The sequence below is a fragment of the Nyctereutes procyonoides genome, unplaced genomic scaffold, assembly GCF_905146905.1.
Source record: "Nyctereutes procyonoides isolate TBG_1078 unplaced genomic scaffold, NYPRO_anot_genome, whole genome shotgun sequence".
NCBI classification, from domain to species: domain Eukaryota; kingdom Metazoa; phylum Chordata; class Mammalia; order Carnivora; family Canidae; genus Nyctereutes; species Nyctereutes procyonoides.
The window spans coordinates 12,056,127-12,072,570 of NW_026575052.1; the positions used below are offsets into that span (position 1 = coordinate 12,056,127).

At 52.3% G+C, this 16,444-nt stretch overlaps 1 protein-coding gene across 3 annotated transcripts in view; it reads left to right on the forward strand.

Moving 5' to 3' along the window:
• Nucleotides 1-16,444, forward strand: part of RPS6KA1 (ribosomal protein S6 kinase A1) — a 36,860-nt gene that overhangs the window by 11,743 nt on the left and 8,673 nt on the right. For 2 of the 3 annotated variants that reach the window (XM_055332317.1, XM_055332319.1), the window contains exons 3-17: nucleotides 3,266-3,382; nucleotides 3,637-3,718; nucleotides 3,926-4,006; nucleotides 4,182-4,261; nucleotides 5,334-5,440; nucleotides 6,528-6,565; nucleotides 6,912-7,054; nucleotides 7,445-7,515; nucleotides 7,832-7,920; nucleotides 8,928-8,992; nucleotides 9,249-9,351; nucleotides 10,993-11,123; nucleotides 12,413-12,538; nucleotides 12,761-12,850; nucleotides 13,211-13,369. In XM_055332317.1, the coding sequence (XP_055188292.1) occupies nucleotides 3,266-3,382; nucleotides 3,637-3,718; nucleotides 3,926-4,006; nucleotides 4,182-4,261; nucleotides 5,334-5,440; nucleotides 6,528-6,565; nucleotides 6,912-7,054; nucleotides 7,445-7,515; nucleotides 7,832-7,920; nucleotides 8,928-8,992; nucleotides 9,249-9,351; nucleotides 10,993-11,123; nucleotides 12,413-12,538; nucleotides 12,761-12,850; nucleotides 13,211-13,369 (1,482 nt within the window). Of the gene's footprint in view, nucleotides 1-423; nucleotides 595-3,265; nucleotides 3,383-3,636; nucleotides 3,719-3,925; nucleotides 4,007-4,181; nucleotides 4,262-5,333; nucleotides 5,441-6,527; nucleotides 6,566-6,911; nucleotides 7,055-7,444; nucleotides 7,516-7,831; nucleotides 7,921-8,927; nucleotides 8,993-9,248; nucleotides 9,352-10,992; nucleotides 11,124-12,412; nucleotides 12,539-12,760; nucleotides 12,851-13,210; nucleotides 13,370-16,444 lie in introns of all 3 variants that reach the window. The other variant, XM_055332318.1, reaches the window with a different exon arrangement.

Consider the following 16,444-nt stretch of genomic DNA (forward strand, 5'->3'; position numbering starts at 1 on the left):
CTTGCTAGACCCTTTGGCCCCCTTCCCATCGCAGGGCCCACAACCGGCAGGCTTCCACAGGGCAGGGCCGGGTGTCATGGTGCCTGCTCTGTGGGCTGCCCTTTGGGGTTTGCATAGCCAAAGGAAGGTCACGATGGGGGGAAGGAGCTTCTGAACTCTGGGCTGGGACACTTAGAGACTGTGGCCTGGCTGACTTCTGCCCCACATTTTCTCAAGGGGATGTTTGCAGGTGCTGGGATGCCCAGTGTGTCACCACCTCATTATCTTGTGACTTTCATCCGTGTTCTAGTCTCCCCTCCTTATGATCAGAGGAGGTGAGGAGGGCTCTCTCCTTGGGGTCCCCCTGGGGTCATGGGCTTGGGTCTATAATGTCCCCTCCTCAGCAGGGGAGCCTGACCCATCTTCTGTCCCTCCTCTCTGCAGAGGGGAAGTGAGAAGGAGAGGGTCAGGGACCCTGCCTTCTGGGCCAGGAAGGCTGAAAAAGCAGAAGTAGAGGAATAACGGGGCCCTTTGGCCACCAGCTTGAGCCCCACCATGCAGACCCCGGCAGATTTCCCCAGGGGTGAGAGAGACACACTCCCCTGTCCCAGAAAGGTGAGCAGAGGGTTGGTCTGCCTCCAGCAATGTCTTGTCACCATGGCCTTGGGCAAGGAATGGGTTTGGGAGTGGCTCTGTCCCCTGGGGTTTCCGGGTGACTGCTTCTGTCCCCAGGGAGTGTTCTCAGACGCAGGCAAACAGAGGCTCAAACCTCAGGGCGGGGTGGGCAAGGGTTGCTGTGTGGCCTTGGCTCACCTCAGTCCCTATGTCCCACCCAGGGTTATGCTCAGGGACCTGAAGAGCCTGTAGCTTCTTATGACTCCAGCTTTTGTGGCTCTCTGAGGTCCCCTGAAGATGGGGCCGTGTCTGTCGGGTCCTAGACCTAGAATGGGAAGTCCCTGGACTGATCCCGGTACTGAGGGAGGGGATGGGCTTGGATGGGCAGGGCATGGCTCTCGCTGACTTACCTGCTCACCCTTTCCTGGCACTTGAGGCCTGCTGACCCCATGCCAGGCAGTAACTAGGGGAAGGGTTTGAGTGTCACTGGCTCTGTCACTGGTCCATTCTCAGGCTGGGTGAGTCACGGTCCTCTGGCCCTTGGTTTCCTGTATCTGAAATGGGGATAACAGATTTGGGAAATCTGGATCAGAGTCAAAGCCATCAGACTGTATTCTCAGCCCACTGTGTTAGTCCTGGGGCCTCTCCAGGCCCTGGCATGGGATGAAACCTCAGAGGTGTGTCTGCCATGAATACTGGGCTGCTCTCTAAGATGCAGGATGTTTGCAGGTGATATCCCCTCACCTCTTCCCCCACCCCCACCTCCCAGAAGACTAGCAAGAACCCAGAGCTCTGCCCTTGAGTTCCCGGCCTGACTTTCTGTGCACTGGCCTGGTTATCTGTCAGTCTACTTGGGCCTTGCTGACTGGCTTTCTCTTTCTGTGGCCCACCTGCCTCTGTTGTCGGGTTCCTGTCTCTTGCCACTTGATGAGTGCCTGTCTTCACCTGTTGGGTACATGTCACGTGTTGGGTGCCTGTTGGGTGGTGTCCCCTTCTGTCTCTGCCTGTTGACTACATGTCCCCATCTGTCTCCACTTGTTGGATGCAAACCCCCATCTGCCTCTGCCTGTTGGGTCCCCATCTGTCTCTGCCTGTTGAGTTCACGTCCCCTTCTGTCTCTGCCTGTTGGATATATGCCCCGTGCACCTCTACCTGTCAGGTATGAGTTCCCTCCTGCCCTGTTTCGGTGGGTACACATCCCCATCTGTCTCTGATCGTTGGGTAAGTGTTCTTCCTACCTCCCTTTGCTGGGTATGTGTCCCTATCCATCCTTGCCTGGTGGGCATGTGTACTCTCCCACCTCTGCCTGTTGGATGCCTACCTTGGTCTGTCTTTACCTATTGATGCCTGCCTCTCTCTGTTGGGTGTCCCTCTTTATCTGCCTCTGCATGTTAGATGCCAGTCTTTGCCTGTTGGGTACCTGTCTCCCCCTCAGCAGCTGGAGTGGCATGGGGTTCTCCCTTTGTAGACCCACAGGGAGGATGGCGGGGGGGGGAGGGGGGAGGGCCGGAGGGCAGCACTCAGGCAAGGGGGGGGCAAAAGAGAGGAAGGGAACGTGGTAAGATTGTAGGCCTGGAGCTGGGAAACCACAGGCCCTAAGTGATTGGCGGTGCTGAGCTGGGCCCAGCCCCCGCCCTCACCCTGCACATCCGCCTTGGGCCTGGCCACCTCGGAGGCAGCCCCGGACGCTGCCTGCTCCTGCCATGGTGCCTTGGCCCTGCCGGGCGAATGGAGCAGGATCCCAAGCCGCCCCGCCTGCGGCTCTGGGCCCTGCTCCCCTGGCTGCCCAGGAAGCAGCGGCCCAGGACCAGCCAGACCTCTTTGCCTGCCCCTGGCCCTGGCTCTGGCCCCAGGCGGGACTTGGTGAGTGTGCCCAGATGTGTGGTCCTGGCCCAGCTGTGGTCCTTGGAGCAGGTGCCTGGGCAGCTAGTTTGGCCTTAGTTGGCTTCCGGCTCTCCTAGCCCAGGCCTGGCCCTACTGGACAACTGGACCCTGCCCAGATTTGCTTCCTGGGGAAGTGAGGAAGCACTTCAGGGCTCCAGGGCAATCCCGGCAGATTGGAGGGAGGGCAGAAGGGTCCTAGAACAACTAGGACCAGTAACGGATTTTTAGAAGACTCCGATGAAGGAAGTTTCAAAGAGTGGATCATGGAGTCTCGGTCTTAGCTCCTGTCCACCCCTGACTGGCACTTACTGGGTTGGTGGGGGTGGTCTCTAGTGACTCTTGGGTGTCTGTGCATCTGAGCACTGTCCTTCTGGCCAAGGATCCTCTCATCCATTCTGACCCGGAACAAAAGCCTGGCTCTACCTCCCCCGTATGAGAATACACACTACTTCCTATTGTGGCAAAACTAACACCTTTGCAGCGGGGGGAGGGGAGTCCCACAGGCAGGACCTGGGCTGTGCCTGGGCATCCCTTTGGGTCTCACCAGGTCAGAGCAGCAGGGGCAGTAGGAGCAGTGCCTCCCCTGACTCAGCACCTTGGTAGTTTGACCATCCCTGGCCCTTGAGGCCCTTTTGGTATTGATGAACCAGGAGGCTGGCCCCATCAGTATGGCCATCTGGTATGGCTAACAGGGCCCTGCCTCCAGGAGGAGTAGGCTAGGATGGGGACCATATTCCCTGCTCACCCGATGGGACAACCATTCTCACCAGCTCTGTTCCTCCATCAGGATGAGGGCGTCCTCAAGGAGATCTCCATCACGCACCATGTCAAGGCTGGCTCTGAGAAGGCCGACCCATCCCATTTTGAACTGCTCAAGGTTCTGGGCCAGGGATCCTTTGGCAAAGTGAGTCCTGAGCCCAAACTGGGAGGGCAACTCATGTCAGAGGTGGGGGTTAGGGGTCACTTTGGGGTTCAGGATCAGAGGGCAAGGGTTGATGGGTCTGAGGGGAGGGCAGGAGGTCACTCTGGTACCCAGGGAGGCCCGAAGGTCAATCTAGGACTCTGGAAAATTAGAGGTCAGCCTAGGACCCAGAGGATAGGAGCTGATAGGCTTAGTCCCCTCCCCAACTTCTCTGCTTTTTCCCATTGCCTTCTCAGGTCTTCCTAGTGCGGAAAATCACCCGACCTGATAGTGGGCACCTGTATGCCATGAAGGTACTAAAGAAGGCAACGCTGAAAGGTGAGTGAAGGTCACCTCCCCATGCAGAGCCTGAACTGGGCATAGGAGATGGGACTAGTGGGATGGGCAGGGTGCCAAGGGCTCCACCCTGGGCACTGCTGTGAGATGGGAGGGACACATGAAAGAGAGAGCCCTTCTTGGCCAGGGCTTGGGGATGACTGTTTTGAGGGGCTAGATTATCTGTGACTGCGTTTCTCTTCTGGCCAGTGCGTGACCGCGTTCGGACCAAGATGGAGAGAGACATCCTAGCGGATGTGAACCACCCATTTGTGGTGAAGCTGCACTATGGTGAGATCACAGACCCTACTTGAACTCCCACCTGACCTACCAGCCTTTGCCCTTACCTGTGGGCTGCTACCTTTCTCGTAGGTCACCCCTACCCCAGCCGACAAAGGGAGCTTAGGGTAGAGTAGCAGGGCCCAGGGCCCAGCTGGCTCCACCATTGCCTTTTCCCTCTCCCCAGCCTTCCAGACGGAGGGAAAGCTCTATCTTATCCTGGACTTCCTGCGTGGTGGAGACCTCTTTACCCGGCTCTCTAAAGAGGTAAGCTGACATTTGACTTTCATTGGGCCCCGGGTTGGAGCTGAAGGGACAACGAGACCTCTTGTCCCAGGGCTCAGTGAAGAACATGTCCAGTGTGGCTTGGACTTGGGACCACCCAGGCTTGCCCCGCAGACCCGACCTAGGAACCCACTCTGGGACAGAGCATACACCCTGGCAAAGCCTCAGAGTTTCTCCCAGGATGGAGGAGGAGGATTAGGCCATGGTTCTGATGCCACTCTGATTCCCAGGAGCTGAGGGTTCTTTCACCTCTGTACCTCCATTCTTCCGAGGTTGCCCTAGGCAGGGCTGTGAGGATGGGAAGAAATCCAAATCTGCCAAGAAATTTAGATATTTTAACATTATGTCCCATGGGTTAACCAAAAGGATTTTAACTGACATAAAAGAATTTGAGCCAGATATTAAAATGGGACCATTAATATAAGTCAAACTTGAGAAGAGAAACACATTTTTTTAAAAAATTTAAATGTTATTTTAATGTTTGAATAGGTAATACGTTTACATGATTGAAAATAAAAATATTGAGAAGTCTTTCTCCCACCCCATCCCTCTACGCCCCCATAGGTAAACATTTTTATTGATTTCTTGGTTAAGTGCCCCAGATTTCTGTAATACAACCATTCTGATACATGTTCTGAATTCCAACCCCCATTTCCTTACAAAAAGTATTACCCTGTATATACTGTTCTGCATCTTGCCTTGTTCGAGATGATGTATCTTAGAGATCAATCCATATCAGAACATGGAGAGACTCCTTGTCCTAGTTTATGGCTGCATAGCACTCCATCATGCACGAGAGAGACAATATATTCCAGTCTTCTGCTCAACCGTTGGGCTCTTTCCAACCCTTTTGCTATTTCCAAGCAATGTCACAGTGAGTGACTCGTATATTAGTCATTTCATACTCACATGCCTTCATAAAGAGAAGAGTGTATGGCACTGTGGTGTCTAAGGGTCTTCCCCAAGGAAGGACCAGGAAACTGCTGACTGCCCACTCCCCTGGCTCCTGAGCAAGAGGCACTCCCAGCTGATGCCAACCTCTTGCCTGTCATAGGTTATGTTCACAGAGGAGGATGTGAAGTTTTACCTGGCTGAGCTGGCTTTGGGCCTGGACCACCTGCACAGCTTGGGCATCATTTATAGAGACCTCAAGCCTGAAAAGTGAGTAAGGCCCAGGCCCCATACCAGCCTTCCTAGGGAGTACAGAGTCAGGCCCTGGGGTCTCTCCTGACAGGGGTAGGTGTACCTCTCTCCAACAAAGTCTCCCTCTCTGTGGCTTCCCCATGATATATGGGTGGAGCATATGGGTGGATATGGTAGTGATAGCAGGCTCCCCTTGGGGGGCTGCCTAATTACCAGTCTTGCCATTGACCAGGCCTAGATATCTCCATGCAGGTTTTTTGCTATTCCAGTGTGATGTCTGAGATGCCACCACTAAAGGTCTTTCCTTGATATGGTCCTCTTTAGGATTTTCCTTAATATCTAAATATCCTCTGGACACCTGGGTGGCTCAGTTGGTTAAGCAGCTGCCTTCAGGGGATCCCTGAAGCAGCGTGATCCTGGAGACCCGGGATCGAGTTCCGCATCAGGCTCCCTGCATGGAGCCTACTTCTCCCTCTGCCTATGTCTCTGCCTCTCTCTCGCTCTCTCTGTGTGTGTGTCTCACATGAATAAATAAATAAAATCTTAAAAAAAAAAAAAGCAGCTGCCTTCAGCTCAGGTCATGATCTCAGGGTCCTGGGATGGAGCCCTGCATCTCACTCCCTGCCTAGAGGAGAATCTGCTTCTCCCTTTGCCTCTCCCTCATGCTCTCTCTCTCTCTGGAGTAAATAAAATCTTTTTAAAAAATCTAAATATACTCAAATGATAACTTGAGGGGGAGCCAGGGGCAGGTGCTGGGCTGGCTTGAGATCTAGCTTTAGAGTTAGGCAGACCTGAATTCAAATCTTGTCTCTACCACCTATTTCCTCTGTAACCGTGTGGAGTAATTTAACTTCCCAGAGCTTTAGTTTCCCCATTGTTAAAATAGAGCCATAATAATCCCTACCTCATCCAGTTGTCCTAAGGATTAACAAAAAGGACAGGCAACATGTCTGCATGGCCCTGCATGGTACCACCACCCTGCTCCACCTGCCTCTCATCAGATGGATCTGGGTGGACTACTTTCTCTGACACCCAGCCCCTATGGTGTCACCAGAACCCAAAGGGCCACCGCTGAAGGGCCCTGACTCCCATCTCTCCATTACAGCATCCTTCTGGATGAGGAGGGCCACATAAAACTCACTGGTGAGTAGAGGGCCCCTGCCCCTCCAGTCCTAGGGGAGGGTAGGATGGGCTCTTGATAGGCCTGGGCTGATGCTAGGAGATCCATTTTTCCTGAGAGGCTATGCCAGGCGCTTGGAAGCGGTCAAAAGCCCAGACGCTAGACCTGGGACAGCCTGGGTGTGAACCCTAGCTCCCCATTGTGTAAACTTGAACAAGTCACCTAACCTCTCTGGGCCTTAGCTTCCTCCTGAGTGTCATGGGGTGCTGCCCTCAGGCCTGTGGCCAGGAGGGTTGGGTGTACAGGGGTTGGCAGCAAGGAAGGCCAGGGAGTTCCTACAGATGTGTTTTCTCATCCTCCTTGCCACAGACTTTGGCCTGAGCAAGGAGGCCATCGACCATGAGAAAAAAGCCTATTCCTTCTGTGGGACAGTGGAGTACATGGCCCCTGAGGTCGTCAACCGCCAGGGCCACACCCACAGTGCAGACTGGTGGTCCTATGGGGTGTTGATGGTGAGTGCCTGGATAGGGGTAAAGTATTCAGCCCATGCCTTGGGCCCCGGTTTTCTCATCTGTATAGTGAGGGGGGTGATAATCACTAAGACTTCCTCCTGTCTTCTCCCAGCCATGCTGCCCCACCCTCAGCCCAGCTGTTGTTTCCTTCCTTAGGAGGATTCTAGGCTGGGCCCCATGTGGACTGCCCCCAACCTGGGATCTGGCCTCTCATCAGCCTCAGAACTCTAGTCCTGCTTTTGGTGTTCTGCTTGACACAATTCTTGAACCCAGGTGGACCTGCCATGGTCCAGCAAGAATCCTGGGAGTGGAGCTGAGTGGCCTGAGTGGGAAGAGGTGGGGGACATGGGAGACAGAAACCAGAGCCTAATAGACCCTTGTCCTTTGCAGTTTGAGATGCTGACAGGCTCCCTGCCCTTCCAGGGAAAGGACCGGAAGGAGACCATGACACTGATTCTGAAGTAAGCACCAGCCCTGTCCTGACACTTCAGGGTCTCCCCTGGTGCCTGGTCTCAGGTTGAGGGCTGAAATAATACTCTGTACCTGCCTCTGATTTCCCCATTAATGAGATCCTCCTCTAGATTAAGCGTTACACCTTCCAGAGCCCCCTTTTCATCCACCAGGGCCTGTGGGTGGGGAATCCCTGAAGTCTTTGGGAGGTGAGTTAGTGAATGGTTTGTCTGAATTGAGCTGGAAACTAGACCTGGACAGAGTGGGGAGGGGAGGCAAGGCCTCTGGGGAGGGCTCAGCCCTGATAAGACCTGGGGGCTATTTTAGGGCGAAGCTAGGCATGCCCCAGTTTCTGAGCACAGAAGCCCAGAGCCTCCTGCGGGCCCTGTTCAAGCGGAATCCTGCCAACCGGCTTGGTAAGCAGCCCCAGCCCGGGAGGGGAGCGGGGTACAGCTGCAGTCTAGGCCACATAGCCACATCTGGGGCTGAAAGGGGCTGAAAGGGGCCGTTGTCCTTTGTGTGGTCAGACAATGCTGTGGGCCACCCTGCTTTCTGGCTCCATATGTGGTGTTTGGGGCAGGGGGTGACCTGTGTGTAGGGGAAAGGCAGGAACTGAGTCATCCCCACTCCCCCTGGGGACAAGGACAGAGGCCCCCACACAGCTTCTTCGCCAAGGCTGCTGGCACAAGAGAAAGAGCATGAGCTCAGGAGTCAGAAGGCTCAGGTCCCAATCTTGGCCCCATGTCAAGTCTTCACTGCCCTGCATACAGCGGTCCTGCCATAAATATTTGTTGAACGAGTGCCATTTATGAGCTAAGTGACCCAAGGCAGTTGACTTCACCTCCCAGAGCCCCAGGTCCTTGTCTCCATGGGAGATGATACTTCATTTAGTCGAATCTGTTGACTAAATGAAGTTGCATGAATGTGCCTGGTGTGTAGTAGATGTCCAGTATGTCTTGTCCAGTATGGCTCCTTGGCTCCTAGGTTCCTCAGGACCATGACCAGCTTTGTAAGGTCCAGTCCTGGTCCCTGGGGTTGAGTGAGAGTGTGCCTGGTGGCTGACAAGGACATGGGATAAGAACAATAGAAAGGATAAGAACAATAGAAAGGAAGCCTGGGCTGGGAGGGGGATGGGGGCCTCTGCAGATCTTAGAACAAGGCCAGTTTCTGTTCTTGGACAAGTTGCCTGACCTCTCTGGGCTTTTCTTTCTTCTATTAGCACATTGGAGCTTGATCATAAAGGTCTCTGAAAGTGAAAAATGCTGAGTGGACAGGAGGCCTTTAGGGTGATGGCTGGGTGGATTTGGGGCAGTAGACTGCTGCAGCCACTAGTCCCAGACCACAGCGAGGTCACACAGCAGACAGAATGGGTATGTGGGGGTGGACCATCCAGGGGGCAAACCCCTCATCTGGGCTCTTTCAGGCTCCGGCCCTGATGGGGCAGAAGAAATCAAGAGGCATGCCTTCTACTCTACCATTGATTGGAATGTGAGTGTGTCTATCCACCCTAGTCACCCAGTTAGGATTTTGCCTGTGGCGGGAGGAGGCTTGTACCAACAAGGGCTCCAGATGTGGAGCAGAGCTGACGGCATGGCCTTAGAGGCAGGGCTGGCCTCCCAAGGGCCAGCAATTATGCCTCTACCTGCATGGCCTGTGCTCCAGGCCAGTGACCTTCTCCTGTGTGAGGCCCCTAGTGGGCTGTCAGGGGTGCCATGCTGACTGGAGTGCCCACCCCACCTTGCAGAAGCTATACCGTCGTGAGATCAAGCCACCCTTCAAGCCGGCTGTGGCACAACCTGATGACACCTTCTACTTTGACACTGAGTTCACGTCCCGCACACCCAAGGGTGCGTCTGTTGTCTGGTTTGTGCTTGGGCTGGCACAGGAGGGAAGGAGGGAGTCAGAGGCTCCCTGGGATGTAGGGGTGGGTGATCAGGGACTCTAGTCGGCCCAGGTGTGTGGGCAGACTGGAGTGTAGGTCTCTGACTCTTTGTCCCCATCTCAGTCTGCCTGACTCTCCCACTCCAGGGCTCTATGGGTCTCTTTGTATCTGGGTGAGGGGGTGGGGGAGTGGGTGGTTAAGGCCACAATAGAAAAGTCAGGCCCCCTGCCCCGGGCATCTTCCAGCCCACTGGGAAGACCAAACACATCAGGCTCACATTCACGTCAGGGCTAAAGAATCTGGCCCAGCAAAAACATGAGGTGGAGACAGTCTGGCAGAGTAGAGGTGACAGCACCCACAGGTCAGGGGCCAGTGTGAGAATTGCCTTTGGCTGCTCTGATCACTGGACCTCCGTGTACTCATCTAGAACATGGGCTCAGCCACAGACTCCCTTAGGCCCTGGGGTTACTGCAAGAAGCCAAAGAGGGGGCTTCTGGGAGTTTGATAATCCCAATATTTTGGTCAGATATTGTAGGGTAGTGTTAGCTCTGAAAGAATTCCCAGATGGATGGGTTTTAGCAGAGGGGGTGCTCTTCTCACTGTGGCTTGCATGTCTCTGATGACAAGGAGCTTAGCACTTCTCCAACAGTTTGTCCCATCTTGATTAACTTATCTGACGAGTATGTACCAGGTTCCTACTGTGTGCCAGTGATCGGCCGGGGGATGAGGAGGGCCCTGCCTTCATATGGCTCAGACTGTAGCTGGGGTGGAGACATGAAAACTACTGGGCATTGTGACAAACACAGCTTCATAGAAATGAGCTGGAGGAGCAGCCTCAGGCAGAGTTTCTCAGAGCTGAGTGTGACAGCTGAGCCTTGAAGGAGGGGTGAGCAGTGGAGTACCTGGTTAGAGGGAACAGCATGTGCTGGGGAGCAGGGGCTCCTTTAAGGACCTGGGAAGTCCAGCGAGGCTGAGCTGTAGAGTGGGGACAGAGGAAGCTGAGATCACAAGGACCTCAGTTTGCCAGGCTGAGGAGTTGGGCTTTTTTCTGAGGGCAGAGGGGAGCACTTGAAGGCTTTGGGCTGGGGGTAGATTTGCAGTTGGGATCATCCTTCCTGCTGTTGTGCAGAAGATGGACCCGAAGGGGCAGACCTGAAAGGGGCACCCCAGAAAGGGATGAGGTGTCTTGGCCTGGGTCAGACGCCCAGTGTGTGTGGGATCTTTTCTGTTTCTTTTTTTTTTTAATTTTTTTATTTATTTATGATAGTGAGAGAGAGAGAGAGAGAGAGGCAGAGACACAGGCAGAGGGAGAAGCAGGCTCCATGCACCGGGAGCCTGACGTGGGATTCGATCCGGGGTCTACAGGATTGCGCCCTGGGCCAAAGGCAGGCGCCAAACCACTGCGCCACCCAGGGATCCCTCTTTTCTGTTTCTTATGTGTCAGGGCTGGGCTGGTCTAAATACACATGAACGGATGGGCTTAACTGAAGCCCTCTCCACAGCTAGCTGCCGAGGCAGGCCTGGAGGCACCATGGTCTCCTTTTGCTGGGCTGCCTCGGGGTCAAGGGCACCTTCTCAGAGTTGCATCCCTCTCCTGTCCCTGCAGATTCCCCAGGCATCCCCCCCAGTGCTGGTGCCCATCAGCTGTTCCGTGGCTTCAGCTTCGTGGCCACTGGCCTGATGGAGGACGACGGCAAGCCTCGGGCCCCACAGGCACCACTGCACTCAGTGGTACAGGTGAGGGGGCAGGAGACTGCTACTTAGTTGTCTTTCCTACCTAGAAGCCACAAAGGCAGAATGGCTGACAATACAGGCTCTGGAGTTCAACCCCTGACTGTCACTGTGTGATCCATTGGACCTCCCAACCTCTGTGGCTCCCAGTTCCTCTGTTTGTAAAACAGGGATGACAACATGGATATGCATTTCCCAGCACAGAGCCAGGGACCTTGTAGAGCCTAGATAAATACATGCAAGGGGGTGCCCTTGCTGCGATGCTGTGGAGTGGCTGTCAGGTCCCTGACAAGGATGGGCTGGGGAGAAGGCTCATGTTTCCTCCCATTTGTCCCCCATTAGTACACTTTCCCAGCCCTGTGAGAAATTTAGAATTGAGAGGCATGAGCTCGCTGCCGGGGTTCAGAGCTTCTGAGGTAAGGAACTTTGGATGAGACAGTTACCTTCCCAGTGCTCTATTTCCTCAGCTGTAAATGGGGGTGATGATAGAACATTTCTCCATAGGTGGTTTGTATGTGTAAAGTTAAGGTGACTAATATATTATACCATAGGGAGGTCTTTGTCCAGGACGAAGTTTTTTTTTAAAGATTTTATTTATTTATTCATGAGAAGCACAGAGAGAGGCAGAGACACAGGCAGAGGGAGAAGCAGGCTCCATGCAGGGAGCGCCCCATGTGGGACTCGATCCCGGGACTCCAGGATCACACCCTGAGCTGAAGGCAGATGTTCAACCGCTGAGCCACCTAGGCATCCCCAGGACAAATATTAAGCCAGACTGGATACAAGGACATCAAGCCTGAACCAGGGGACATGTGGTCACCTGCTGAAAAGTGCTGTGAATAGTGCCACACACTAGGCACCACAGAAGCATTTGCTATTATGAATGGCTCAGAACTGTAAGACACCTCATGAGGTGTGCTATGACACCCCAGAAGGGGGAGGCAACTCACACAAGTTCACAGAAGGTGGCAGAGTTGGGACCCAGCTCAGGGCTCCTGCGTCCCTCAGGCCTGCCCTGCTTCCTCAGGGCCACAGATCTCTCGATGAGTGTGTTGTAGCTCTGTTGCCTGCCCCCCTCACCCCTGTCTAACCACAGCCTGGAGCCGTTGCAGGTGCCCATATAGAGTAGAAAACTGAGGCCCAAAGGGCCAGATTCTTGCTCAAGGTTACGGGACCAAGGTTCTGCCCCAGGCTCTTGCCTGGTGCCACCTCCACTGAGCCAAGGCCTTGGATGCTGGGGGATGACCCCCACATTCTAGAGTAGAGGATCAGCCCCACCTGTTGCTCTCCTACAGCAACTCCACGGGAAAAACCTGGTTTTTAGTGATGGCTACGTTGTAAAGGAGACGATTGGTGTGGGCTCCTACTCCGTGTGCAAGCGCTGTGTACATAAGGCCACTAATATGGAGTATGCTGTCAAGGTGAGCCTCTTGAGCGTGTCTCAGCCAAGGCTGCTGGGCTGTGGGGGGAGGCCAATGTAGTCTTGGCCCTTTGGTGGGGGAGGGTTGGTTCCTTAGGCTTTGTGGGTGAGTGAAAGTTATGTGGCTGAGACCATCCCCTAAGGCCTACAGGGTGGGCTCCATGGCAAGGAGGGACTCTGGAGACTGTCCCCCTGATATTGCCCATGTACTCTCTTTCCTCAGGTCATTGACAAGAGCAAGCGGGATCCCTCAGAAGAGATTGAGATTCTTCTGCGGTATGGGCAGCACCCCAACATCATCACTCTGAAAGATGTAAGTGGGGTCCTTGAGACTGGGATGGGGCTGGGGCACTCAACTCTGGGATTTGTCTCAGGACTACCATTCCTTTGATTTCTAATTTTCCTCTGCTCATGGGAGGAAAAGATCCTTGCTTCCCAAGTCCCTCCACTTAGGCTCAGGCATTCACTGCCCCTTGGTGGACCAGTGCCAACATCCTCCTGTCTAGGGAGGACAGGGCCCCAGATAAGTGAAGGCCCTGCGAGGGCCACTGAAGCACAGAGCAGAACACATGTCCAAGGGCTCATGTCATTCTTTCCTGGCCTAGTGACCGGGTAACCAGGGGGCTCAGGCCTCGCATGGAGAGGAGGGACCTGATGATGAGGTCTCTGGCAGGTGTACGATGATGGCAAACACGTGTATCTGGTGACAGAGCTGATGCGGGGTGGGGAGCTGCTAGACAAGATCTTGCGGCAGAAATTCTTCTCCGAGCGGGAGGCCAGCTTTGTCCTGCACACCATCAGCAAAACCGTGGAGTATCTGCACTCCCAGGGGGTAAGTCTGGGGTAGGGGGCACCCAGTGGGGATGATGGGCTGCCGAGGGTTCTATCATCACTACAGTGCATGAGCCATGGCCTGGCCCAGGCAGTAGTAGTCTTCAGCCAGCCAGACAGAGGGGAGACTAGGGATGGTGGATGGGTAAGTAGATGCATGTAAGGAAGGGAAGGAGGGAGAGATGAGGCCAGATTGTGAAATGGACTGTTTATACAGTACTTACTGTGTGCCAGGCACCATGCTAAGTTCTTTCCTTACATTATCTCAATTGATTTTCACAACAATGCAATGAGGCAAGTGCTATTATTGGCCCCACTTTACAGGTAAGAAGACCAAGGCTCAGAGACGTGAGATCACTTGCCCAAGGGCACACAGCCAGGGAAAATAGAGCCAGAATGTCTGACTGAGGCCTGTGGTTGAAGAGCTACAGATAGGGCTGTGAGTTGGGAAGCAGCAGGGCCAGCAGGGAGTTGAATCTGGTTGTGGGTTTGGCTGCTGGGACAGAGGAAGTGGATGCAGGAAGAAATGCTGCTGGAAAGATAGCAGGTGCTAGAGAAGAGGTATTTGTCTGAACCATAGGACTTGGCCTTTATCATTACATAGGATGGTGGTAGAAAATTTACTGTGGTGTGTATAGAAGCTGAAAGCAGAGTTAGCATGAGTTTCTCCCTGGACGAGATGATGTTTTGGGGTGCTTCCAAGCCAGACAGCGTGGGTTCTGGGATCCAACGATTAGCTGTGTCCAAGTCCAGTGTGTATGGTTGGGAAGGCCTCTCACCTCTCAGCCGCTTCCTTATCTGCAGACTCAGGATAGTGGGAGCCGCCACCTTGCTGCACTGGGGAGGAATGGGGCCAGATCATTGCTGTGCCTTTTTTTTTTTTTAAGTTAACTTTTTATTAGCAACAATTTTAAACATATACAAAACTATGATAAGAAGATAATGACCCTCCAGATACCCATCACCCAGATTAAAGAATTGTTGAGTTGTTTTTTTTTTAATTTTTATTTACTTAGGATAGTCACAGAGAGAGAGAGAGAGAGAGAGGCAGAGACACAGGCAGAGGGAGAAGCAGGCTCCATGCACCGGGAGCCCGATGTGGGATTCGATCCCGGGTCTCCAGGATCGCGCCCTGGGCCAAAGGCAGGCGCCAAACCGCTGCGCCACCCAGGGATCCCAAATAAAATTTTTTTAAAGAATCTTATAGTGAAAACCATTTCCCTTCTAGGTTCACCAGATCTTAACAATCTGCCACATTTTCTTGATCTTTGTTTCTCTCTTAATCTCTACTTCTCTATCTTTATCTCTACATATAAATATATATTTTTATAGTTGCATTTGAAAGGAAGTTGCAGACACTATGACACTTGGCTCATAAATACCTATAATTAAAGTATTTTAATTAATTTATTTTTTTAAGATTTATTTATTTATTCATGAGAGAGACAGACTGAGAGAGAGAGGCAGAGACATAGGCAGAGGAAGAAGCAGACTCCTTGCAGGGAACCTGACGTAGGCCTCGATCCCGGATCCCAGGATCACGACCTGAGCTGAAGGCAGGCGTCCAACCATTGAGCCACCCAGGCATCCCTAATTAAAGTATTTTAAAACATATCTTAGACCTTCCATAATCTTAGTTGTAGATCCATAACTCTAAAAAAGACATTTCCTTTCATAACAACTCTCAAAATTAACAATTACTGTGTTCACGTAGTAGTCAATAGATACACTTCCCTATTGACCTTTCAAAAAATCTTTTTTGCCATTAGCATGTTGGAATCACAGTCTCTGCAAGATTTACATCTTTCATTCACTTGTTACTCCCTTAAGTCTCTTTAAAAGCTGGGATAAAATTTGCATACAGTAGATATTAAGTGTATAACCTGATGAGTTTTGTTAAATGTGTAACCTCCATAGTAAAACTTCCCTTTTTTATGCTACTGACTAGTTGAAGAGATCAAATCTGTGGAATGTCCCATATTCTGAATGTGTCTATTTGCTTCCTTATGGCATCATTTTAATTGTTTCTGTATTGCCTATATTTCTGAAGTCTTAAATTCTGCATCAACTTCTTTTCAGAAGCAAGGAGTTAAAAAACACTTCATGGGGGCACCTGGGTGACTCAGCCAGTTAGGTGCCTGCCTTTGGCTTGGGTCATGGTCCTGGGGTCCTGGGATTGAGCCCTGAGTTAGGATCCCTGCTCAGCGAGAAGCCTTCTTCTTCTCTCTCTGCTTGTGCTCTCTCTCACTGTCTCTCTCTCAAATGGATCAATAAAATCTTTTTTTTTTAAAGATTTTATTTATTTATGAGAGAGAAAAAGAGAGAGAGGCAGAGACAGAGGCAGAGGCAGAAGCAGGCCCCATGCAGGGAGCCCAATGTGGGACTCAATCCCGGGTCTCCAGGATCATGCCCTAGACCGAAGGCAGCGCTAAACCACTGAGCCACCTGAGCTGCCCTAATAAAATCTATAAAAAAAGCAACAACACACACTTCATAGGAGGTGCAGTGTACTTCATATGGCATCACATCCCCAAACACAGTGTAACTTGGCCCCCATTAGTCATTGATCCTCTCAGGTGGTCACAGTCTAGGGATGAGTGAATGGGTGGCAAGTGGTGAGTGAGTCTGATGGTGTCTCTTAAAGACTTGCACCAGCCTTCATGGTTTCATCCTTTCAGGATCTTCGCCTGAATTAATCACTTCATTAGAGTTTGCAAAAATGGCAATGTCTGATTCTAATTTATTAGGGAAGATTCTTTTGTAAAAAAAATAATCAGAGCTTCAATTTGGTTACCACATGTACTGCTTTAATGGTCATGTTTGAAGAAGTTTTGGCTTTTGAAATGGTCAGTGCAAATAGGATAATATTTAAATATATCAGGTCAGATAGTAAATGCTTCCTTTTCCTGTTTTGTTCTCAAGTGGGTGAGTACTAGGTAAAGTTACCCTAGGAAGGTTTAGAAGACAGAGCCAAAACAGTGAGTTTCCAGTGGGTCACCTAAAGCTCAAAGCAAGGGCAGACTTTCTAGAGTAAGAGCTGCTTCCTTAAAAAACAAAAAAAAAAAAAAAAAGAGCT